Below are 10469 nucleotides of genomic sequence, written 5' to 3'. Positions count from 1 at the left end.
GGCTTAATTTTCATTTTTTATGTGTATGAGTGTTATGCCTGCATGTAGGTAAGTGCACCTGTGTCGTGCAATGCCTGAGAAGGACAGAAGAGGCCATCAGATTCACTGGAACTAGAGTTATGGGCAATCTTCTGCAAGAACAACCAGTGTTCTTAACCACTGAGCAATCTTTCCAGCCCCCAAATCTTAATATCATAATAAATAAGAAATAAAAAAAATTTTTTGGTCTTTTTGAGACAGGGTCTCCCTGTAGCTCCAGCTGCCTGGAACTCACTCTGTAGACAAAGCTGGCCTCGAACTCACAGAGGATCTGCCTGCCTCTGCCCCCCGAGTGCTGGGATTAAAGGTGTGCACCACCATACCCAGCAGAAATAATAATCTTTTAAAAATATTTTGCTTATTATTTTTATTTTATGTGTATGAGTGTATTACCTGCATGTATGTAAGTGCACCCGTGTTGTGCAATGCCCTCGGAGGTCTTCAGAAGAGGGTGTCAGATACCCTGGAAATGCAGCTATGGGCCATTCATTGTTAGCTGCCATGTGGGTGCTGGGATTCAATCCTGGGTCCTCTGGAAGAGCAGCCAGTGCTCTTAACCACTGAGCCATCTCTCCTGCCCCAGAAATAATAATCTTAATACAAATAAATCTTAAAAAAGAATAAGATGCAACATTGAGGAGCACGGAAAAGCCATGTTGAATCTACAGAGAACTAGAACACATCATCTAAGCATGATTGAGAGAGAGAGAGAGAGAGAGAGAGAGAGAGAGAGAGAGAATGAGAATGAGAATGAGATCTATGGGCACTAGGACATATGTATGATGAGAATACATAGGACACCTCCATGTCCCTGTTCAAGAAGCACACAAATACCTAAGATGTATGAAACACCAGAATGGCTGTTTGTGGTGGAGGGCCCGAATAAATAAGCCAAAAACAAAACAAAACAAAACAAACACAAAACAAAACAAAACAAAAACTGTAAGAGAGCTATTAGAAAAGACTTCACTGGGGAGGTGACGTTGGGCTGAAGCCTAAATGGAAACATAAGAGTCTGAGTGCTGGGAGAAGGCTGTTCTAGGGGACAGCAGGTGCAAAGGGGTCAGGGGCAGGAAAGAGATTGATGAATGGAAGACCAGCCAGCAGTATAGTCAAAAAGGAAAGTACTGGAAACAAAGGGACAGGGGCTGGAGAGATGCTTCAGTGATTAAGAGCCTTGGCTGCCCTTGCAGAGGACCCAGGTTCAGTTCCCAGCACCCACATGGCAGCTAACATCTGTCTGTAACTCCAGTTCCAGGGGGTCTGTCACCCTTTTCTGTCTTCTGTGGGCACTGCATGACGTGTGTATTTACACACATAAGCAACCCACTCATACATATAAAATAATGTTTTTTAAAATGTAAAGAAAATGGGCCATTGGGAAATGTACTGCTTACACTGACCATATTTGATTCTGAGGGAGTTTAACTATTTTCTCTGAATGACTGTTCTCAGAGACTCCAGGTTTGGTGGGTGTCAGGCACCAAAACAGAAAAAGCTGCAGTTCCTATGCTGGGTCCTGGACTGAGTCCCTGGAGGCTTCATTTCATTTCACGAAAACGTGTGTAGGTGTCAACAGTACCTACCCTCACATGGTTGTGATGGTATGAAATGAGACAGTCTAAATAGAGTACTTAGCACAGCTTCTGGCATACAGGCACAGCCTATTTGTTGTAACATGTGTGCACTGAGACTACTCTAATTCAAGGACAATGTGACCCATGGGAGAGGGTGCCAGCACCATGACAAGAGCCATCCTTTTTGTGCTCAATGCCATGACCCCAGCAACTGAAAGTAGCCTGGCACATAGTATCTCAGTCAGTACCTGTTGGGTGAACTGAGCATGGCTTTGAAGGGTGAATAGGAGGTTGAAAGGTAGAGTGACATTCCTGGAACAGCATGGCCAAATTCCTGCTGTTGTGGAAAGGCGTGGTGCTTTCGGAGAGCAGCCAGCAGCCTAGGGCTGGAGCAGCTAGGCACGTGTCTGAGAGTTTGCTCATGGTTTGTTCTCATTACTCAAGGTAGTTCTGCTATACCTAGTCTTTGATGGTTCCTGTGAGGTTCTGGTCAGACTCTGTTTATCAACCTATCACTACATAACCTTGTTTTATGTTGGTTCTGTTTAGGATGCTACTGCAAACAAACTGTTGATTCATTAACCAGCGTTAACTCCTGCGACAGCACGGTACTGGGAAGCACCAGAGAGAATTTCATATTGTGCTCAGGCTCACTATAAACAGTACACACACACACACACACATTCACACACACGCACACACACACAGGCACATGCACGTGTAAAAGATATATATTTTAAATATGTGGCATTGAAATCGACAATTGTTTATAGTATGAGAGCTAAAATAAAAAGACAGATTGTTGCTTTCTTTAATCTCAACTTCCAGGATTCCTGTCAGGTGATTCAAACTCTTTGCCAAGGACTGGGGTGAGGGTTTACATAACTCAGTAGTAATACCCATGCTAGCATGCACAAGGCCTTGGGTTCCATTCCCTAGCACCACCAAAAAGCAAACAAACTCCCCAAGCCCCATTTTCCTATTATGCGTATGTCTGAAACTGGCTGCTTTGCAGGAGCATTTAAAAACTCTGAGGCCTGGACAGATGGCTCAGTGATTAAGAGCACTTCATACTCTTGTAGAGGACCCGAGTTCAGTTCCCAGTAACCACATCTGGCCACTCACAACTGCCTATAATTCCAGCTCCAGGGGATCCCACATCCTCTTCTGGCCTCCAAGAACACCCACATACATACATGTGGCAGACACTCATGTAGACACATTTAAAAAAATCTTTAAAAAAAAGTCATAAAAACTCTATGAAATCTCTCTTCTGAGTAGCCAATTGCACATCAGGCTACTGTTACCACCTGAACACCCAGCGCCTCTCCTGAGAAGCATTTAGCCAGTGTCTCCACTAATTCCCTCCTTTCCAGCACCCTGCTTCCTCCCCCTAGTCCTGTCCCATCTTTTAGTCATTCCTGCTTGTAAAGCAAATATTGGTTTTGGCAACTACAAATACTTTATAGAAGAGGGAAATTTGCAGATATGGAATCTATGCGGTGGAGTAAAGGGGAAGAAGGATTAAGGAGGGATAGTTAAAGGCGGATCATGACTGTCCTTGAAGGCAAAGCTTTATCCCATATAACTGGGGCAACAGGAGAGTTGAAGGTCAGGTCACGTGCACCCTGTAGATGCAGGGGTTGGGGGAGTAGCTAGGATGACCCCAAAATCCTCTTACCTGAACAGTAGTGTGTAAACTTTAAGGAACAGGCTGTGCAACCACCCATTCAACATTTATTGAACACTGACTGCAAGCCTTGTCCTATATTCAGTGTCATCACCTTCAGGTAGATCATGGTCTGGTAGGAGGAGGTGACAGGCTCATTCCAGGTCCATACAGAAAAGTGGAAGAGTCAGGGGTGACTTGGGAGAAGCACTGAGGTGGAGCCTAATCAATGGCTGCATCAGAGGAGTCTGTCTTCAGGAAGAGGTGTTTAAGCTGAGGATGACAGGTACAGCTGGGGAAGGTGGAGTAGATGCTGCATAGACCAAGGGAGCAGCTTGTGAGAAGCTCTAATGTGAGAGAAGGAAGCATTTAGAAAGTGAAACAGCTGAAGTTGGAGAGGAGAAAGAGGCCCAGTGATAAGGCCTGGGAGGGGCATTTCCTGCCGCCTTTTGGCCAGGGTGAGGAGGGGACTTTATCACCAGGGCAATGGGGAACTATGGATGACTGTGAAGAGGGAAGTGTCATCTCAACACTAGAAAGAATCTTTCTAGGGCTTGAGGATACTGCTGAGTCAGTGGAAGCAGAAACGCTAGTGCGTTTATGCAAGTACGTGTGTGTGTGTCTGTGTGTATGTCTGTGTGTGTATGTCTGTGTCTGTAGTGACCTAGAGAGAAACACTGGAATTGGGTTCAAAATGGGCAGGAGGATGAAGGTATTGGGAATGTGGTGACAATCTGGAGAGCCAGTGCGAGTGTTTAAAGGAAGATGAGTCCATCAGGTGCTGGACCATTCTGGTGAAGATTAGGATGCCTCTGTCCTTGGAGCCAGATGGGATTGGGACTGGGGAAGCTGGGCCAGGGGATGGTTAATGAAAGGGATACTGTCTAGGGGCTTCTCAGGAGAGGGCAGCTGGAGATGACTTGGGTGTTCAGGGTGGTAACAGTGGCCTGATAGCCAGTGGTTGCTTGTGGTTCAGGGGAGAGATTTCAGAGAGTTTTTTAATGTTCCTGCCAAGCAGCCAGTTTCAGATGCCTGGGCAAGGGGCATCCCTGCAGGAGGTCCCTGAAAAGAATGCTCCAAGATGCTGAGGTTGGCAGTTTGGGGATGAGAGTTCTCAGGTTGCCTTCTAATTTCCTTGGGGGGTGGTGAGAGGACAGGCCCCACAGAAAGATGGTTGAGAGGTCACAGGTCTTAAAGGTCTCCTGAACATATTGGAAAATAACACCCGCCACCCACCCCCTAGTCCTAGAGGCTGCGTGGATGGCTCAAGGTCACAACTCCTGTACTGATCCTGGTTTTCCAGTAGGGTGCTGGCCTTTGAGGGTCCATAGCCCACTCTGCCTGGTCCAGCTGCTCCCAGGACCTTGCTTCTTACCCTGAAAACTGCCTGGCATCCTGCTGAGCTTGGTAGCCCTGCTTAGCTGCATGCTTCCAGGGGATGAGGAAGAGGGTCTTGCCTGCGTCCTCCCAGCACAACCCTTCATAGCGTCCACTTTCGATCTGTGCCACCAACCAGTCCCGGAGACGCAGGGGACCCCCGGTTCCAGTCATAGATTCCCTACAGACAGGGTCTTCCCTAGGTGAAGCGCTGGGGGTAGTGCGCTGGATCCATGCGGTGCACGACAGGGGATTATCAGGCCACCTGAATGGAGCGCAGAGGCGACGAAAACTATGTCTTCGCTTTCCTTTTAGTCCCTTCCCCGAGGCCCTTTCTTCTCTCCCCTCTCAGCGGCAGAGTGCGTTGGACCAAATCGGGATGACTCCCGCCCCCACCAACCAAGCGAGCTGCCTCGATCCCTGCATCTGTCCTCTGTTACTCCTAGCCCATCTGGAAACTTGAACCCTTTCTGTGTTTTGTTTTTCTGAGACAGTGTCTTGCTATGTTATCCACTCTAGCCTCCAATTCCTGGACTCCAGCAGCCTCCAGCCTAGTACCCACACAGAGTGAGGACCACAGGAGCACCACTGCCAGTTTTTTTTCAGGGCCTGGACTCTGGAAGTTAGGAAGGTGAATTGCTACTCCAGACTACACCTGTCCCCACTGGGAGGCTGTGACTGACCTCAAAGGCATGCAGGTGACCTCTGTGCCACCACCCTGGAGAAGCCCAGGAACCAGTATGCTACAGAGCTCCCTACTCTCATCCCCATACTGGCAGTCCCTGGACTGCACTCGTCTCTTACATTTAGGAAGTCCCCACTTATTGAAACTGCTCATTCTGGTGTTGGCCTGGCTATACCCTTCCCTGCAGGGTCTTAGAGCCTTTAGTTTCTTATAATAATGTTGGGCAGCTCTGTGATACTACCAGGGACAGCAAGGATCCAAAGCTGTGCATCTGCCCCACAGAGACTTGAAGCTTAAACAGTGGCCCTCACAGCCTCCTGAGAGGTACACCTGGAATTTATGATTTCCTGGGATGGTTATGATCTTCTGAAATTGTTCACATCTATGATTTTTTTTGGAGGGGTGTATCCTTTTGAAGGGGGAAGGCTGAGACAAAGTCTTACTATTTAGCCCAATTGGCCTTAACCCAAAATTCTCCTGCCTTAGCTTCCTGAGTGCTAGATTGCAGTATACACCTCCATGCCCAGCTCTGATGTTTGTATCTTGCATTATCAACAGGTATTTGCAATATGGAAGATGTCAGATATCTCAGGCTGCTCCAGCCCTTGTTGTGTATGTGACTAGTCTAGCCACCACAGACAGAAGTGGGGAGCAGTATCCTTACCTCACAGGCACCTAGAGGAGGGCTTTCCTCCTGTTCTTCCTCGCCCCCAACCCCACATGGGAGCAAGCTGTCACATACATCTCATTCTGACACTTAGGCAGCCATGGTTTAGATTCAGACTTGGACCTATAGAACTCCAGTGGAGCATAGATTAGCAAGAGTAATAGTTAATTGCCCCTTGGTATTCATATGGGATTGTTTCCAGGACCCTTGTGAATGCCAAAATCCATGGCTGCTTAAGGTGGTGTACTGTTTGTATAGAGGCTGCTCAATCCTCCTGTATATGACGTTGAGCCATTTCCAAATACTTATAATGCCTAATCCAGTGCAAATGCTAGGTAAATGGTTGTTAATAGAAAGTCTGTAAACATTTAGTAGGGGGCTGGAGAGATGGCTCAGTGGTTAAGAGCACTGACTGCTCTTGCAGAGGACCTCATATGGCAGCTGCAAGCTGTCCTTAACTCCAGTTCCAGGGAAATCTGAAGCCCTCTTCTGACCTCCGCAGCATTGCATGACATGGGTGCACTCACTTGCATGCAGGCAATATATTCATACACGTAAAATAAAAATAATAAATATTTAAAAATATTTAGTAGCGACAGGATTTTGTTTTGTTTTGTTTTTGGTCTTTGGTCTTTTTGAGACAGGTTCTCCTTGTAGCCATAGCTGGCCTGGAACTTACTTGCTATATAGACCAGGCTGGCCTTGACGTCACAGAGATCCATCTGCCTCTGCCTCCCGAGTTCTGAGACTAAAGGCATGTGCCACCACACCCAGCAAGATTGAAATTTTTTTTTGTCTTTTGAGAGAGGGTCTCCCTGTAGCCCCAGCTGTCCTGAAACTCACTAGGTAGACCAGGCTGCCCTCGAACTCACAAAGATCCACCTGCCTCTGCCTCCTAAGTGCTGGGATTAAAGGCATGTACCATCACGACCAGCTGAGAATGAACTTTTTTAAAAAATGTTTTATTATTTTTTTATTTTTAATGTATATTGCCTGCATGTAGGTAGGTACACCTGTATCATGCAATGCCCATGGAATTCAGAAGAGGGCATTAGATCCCCTAGAACTGGAGTTATGGGTAGTTGTTAGCTACCATGTGGGTGCTGGGAATTGAACCTGGGTCCTCGGCAAGAGCAGTCAATGCTTTTAACTTCGGAGCCATCTCATCAGCCCTGAAATTGAACTTTTGGATGTGAATCCTAGACATACTGTTCACCCAAGCAGCCATTTCCCTTGTATCAGACAAGCCCTTCATGTTTCTAGATCGCAAAGATGGGGAGGATGGGGTCTGCAGCTGGGCTGCCTGAGTTTACATCCCAGCCCTACCTCTTGCACATACCTGGGCAACAGCCTCAGTTCCTCATCTGAAAAAGTCACCCCTTCTAGGTAGGGTCGAGTGAGGTTGAGTCAAGATGCAGACAAATGTTTAGGGCAGTTTTTGCTTGTAGATGATGGGGTCCTGTTTTGTTTGCTTTTAAAGAATGTTTTTCTTTATGTGCATGAGTGTTTTGCCTGCATGCATGTCTGTGCACCACATACATGCAGTGTCCAGGGAGGACAAAAGAGGACATAAGATCCCCCTGGAACTGAAGTTACAGACCATCGTGAGCAGATGTGTGGATGTTGGGAGCCAAACCCAGCTGCTCTGCAAGAGTAGCAGGTGCTCTTAACTGTGAGCCATCTCTCCAGCCTTGTTTTTTTAAAGAAGGGACTGTCCTATTTGGGATAAAAGAATTTGAAACCAGATGAATGGTGGTGCCACCAACCAGCCAGGAGGATGTGGACTTGCTGGCTCTGGGGAGCCCAGTCATCTTGCTCTCTTCACAATGTCCAAATCAGGGCCTTTTTACTTACTGTTTCCTCAGCCTGGAATGGCCCCTACACCCATGCAAGATGGCCCACTCTCTCACCTCTGACATGGATTTTCATTTATTGCTTCTATCTTCCCCACCATAATGCTGGCAGTGCATAGGCAGAAGTCTGCTCAGTGCTGTAGCCCCAGGGGCTGCACTGTGCTGGGCACACTATGCTCATTGAACAGTTGAATAAGGGGTTGGTGTGGTTATTTCACCCATTCCCTCAGCTCAGTGTTGGGATCTGTGCCTCTCCACCAGCCATGAATCTATACAAGAGTCCAGTGAGTGTCAGTTATGTCAGATCCCTCTGACCCTCATGCTATCAGCTCTGATGATGTGTCCCTCCTCCCTGCCTCCTCACAGCTAGTACTGGGTCTTCCTCTCCAGAAACCTCCACATTAGGAGTTGCACCCTTCTAAATGTCATGGGCCTAAACCATGTCATATCCACATCATAGGAGTCATAATTAGCTATTCTAACTTTGTATGTTTGGGTCAGCTGCCTGACCTCTCTGAGTCTGGGGGGGAGGAGGATAAAGAGCTCTCAGGAAGTAAAAGGTCATGTGTGAGCGCCAAGGGACCCACCAGACCTGTCTCGACAGTATTTGTGTATAGAAGAGGTGAGGGAACCAGAGAGGCTCAGAGAGGTCTGGAGGGGTTCAGAGAAGAGGGGCTCATGGGCGGTTGTCAGGACAGCACGGCTCCGGGAGAGATGGGGGTCCGGATTACAGAGGGGCATGGCCCCAGAATTCAGTTGTGCAGACTGAAGGAGAACGGTGCCCTCTCAGACCCCTGGAAGATCTCCTGCCCTGCAGGTTCTGGGGCCTAGGCTCTGTGGAATGAAGCACAGGGCCAGGCAAGTTCTGTGTCTCTTTTAATCTCCTCCAGGCCGGTCCACCCCACCAGAGCTTCCCTCCCGCTCTAGGGGTGGAGGCCTAGGACCCCTCCCCCAGTCCATGGACTAAGGCACCAGGTGGCTGCTGCAGACCGGCCCAGACACAGACTCATAGAGGGGACACTGAAGGCAGACGCTGACAAGCGGGGTGGACACAGGCAGAGACAGGTGCGCCGCCGGCTCCCACGGCCTCTGGGTATCCGCGAACGGCTGTGGAGCGGGGATGAGCTACACCTGGGCTCGGCGCGGTCACTTCCCCCCTTTGCGGGATAGGCACCTGGGGAGGCAGGAGAAAGTCTGCTTGATGCGTGCCAGGAATGGCAGCGGCCGGTGGGTATCCCGTGGTGATACCAGACGCTGCAGCGTCCCTTCTGAGGACACTGAGTGCAGCGGGGCTGACGTGGACGAGGTCGCTGAACCCTGGCGACAGCGTTTGCAGAGAGGCAGAAGCGCGCGCAGGTCCTCCTCGTCGTGGAACGGGCTCTCTCCGAAGCGCTCCTCCAGCTGCCGGTGAAGCTGGAGTGGGGGTGTGGGGCGTGGGTCAAGGTCTACCCGCAGGCCGCAGTTGCCAGTCTGCCACTCCCATCCTCGCCCCAGCACTCTGCCTCGCTTCCAAGACTTCCCAACCCTCACGGTGTGCCCCTCCCCATCTCTGAGCCCCTAGTCTCTTAGTGAACCCCACTTACCGTTGACATCTTCTAGACGGTCCGCTGGGGACCGGTTTAACCAGTTTCCCTGAGCCTCTGTCCCCATTCCCAGACTCAAAGATTCTGCTCACCCAGGGCCTCTTTCTCAGTTGCCCCTGGCCTAGGGCAGTCTTGCAGGTCAGTGTTAGGGATGCTTGGTCAGACCATCTGCCAAGAGCTCCTGCTTCCTTTCACCCAGAGTCCCCCAAGTGACCCAACCTGGCATTTCCAAGTGCTGTCTACCCAGAAGGGCCAAGAGAAGGGACTGCTTTGGCCCCAGAAAGACCCAGGGAAGTAGGACACAGACAGTGTCAGACCCCAAAGTGGTCAAACCCTGGAACGCCTTGTGCTGCTGGGGACACCAGTCTGGTCTACAAGCAGCTGAATTCTAAGTTTAAAAGACAAAAACCAAACTAAACATCACCCCACCCCACCCCCAACCAAAACCCCAAAACCAAACAAACAAAAAAATCCAAAACCCAAAGTTAGGTGGCTAGCCTCTGCCTGTGATCTTAGTGCTTGGGAGGCTGAGGCAGGAGGGTTATGAGTTTGTGGCCAGCTGTGGGTTACAAAGTGAGAGCAGAGGGAGGGGAGAAAAGCAAAACAAGCAGGAGCTGGGCTGTCTCAAGATCCAAAGTCTCAAGAGCCCAGAATGTTTTCCAGCTGGGTCCAAAGCACTGGGTGGATCCTTTCCAATGGGTACTGAGATCAGGTAGGAGGTTTCCCCACACCCCTGGCCCCGGCCCTAGCCCTGTGCAGTCCCTACCTTCCGGGAGTTCCCCCAGCCAAACTCTTCCAGCTGCTGCCTAAAGCCTGGGTTGGGGTTGGCAATGGGCCGTGTGGCCTTGATAGCTTCAAGCACTTCCCGCCAGCCTAGCCCAGTCACCGTCATCACATAGGCCGTCACGATGGTAGTGCTTCGAGAGATGCCTGCAAAGCTGGATCCCCAACACCCCCAAGGCCTCAGACTAGTTCCAGTCCCTTCCAGACTCCCAGGGTCCCTTAACTAGACCCCCACC

General features: G+C 49.5%; 1 protein-coding gene across 7 annotated transcripts in view; it reads right to left on the bottom strand.

Annotated features, from left to right (window-relative positions):
• Window positions 1-8726: 8726 nt before the first annotated feature.
• The window catches only part of Dusp15 (dual specificity phosphatase 15), a 10726-nt gene continuing 8983 nt past the window's right edge, over window positions 8727-10469 (bottom strand). For all 7 annotated transcript variants that reach the window (XM_029561761.1, XM_029561760.1, XM_029561762.1 and 4 more), the window contains 2 exons: window positions 10217-10388; window positions 8727-9280 (listed from right to left, as the gene is read on the bottom strand). In XM_029561761.1, the coding sequence (XP_029417621.1) occupies window positions 9014-9280; window positions 10217-10342 (393 nt within the window). In that variant the 5' untranslated portion in view covers window positions 10343-10388 and the 3' untranslated portion in view covers window positions 8727-9013. The remainder of the gene's footprint in view (window positions 9281-10216; window positions 10389-10469) is intronic.

The sequence above is a fragment of the Nannospalax galili genome, unplaced genomic scaffold (assembly GCF_000622305.1).
Source record: "Nannospalax galili isolate Female #2095 unplaced genomic scaffold, S.galili_v1.0 scaffold1714, whole genome shotgun sequence".
In the NCBI taxonomy this organism is placed as follows: domain Eukaryota; kingdom Metazoa; phylum Chordata; class Mammalia; order Rodentia; family Spalacidae; genus Nannospalax; species Nannospalax galili.
The sequence above is the reverse complement of the archived record's forward strand: the minus strand, read 5'-3'. Positions and strand labels throughout refer to the sequence as shown.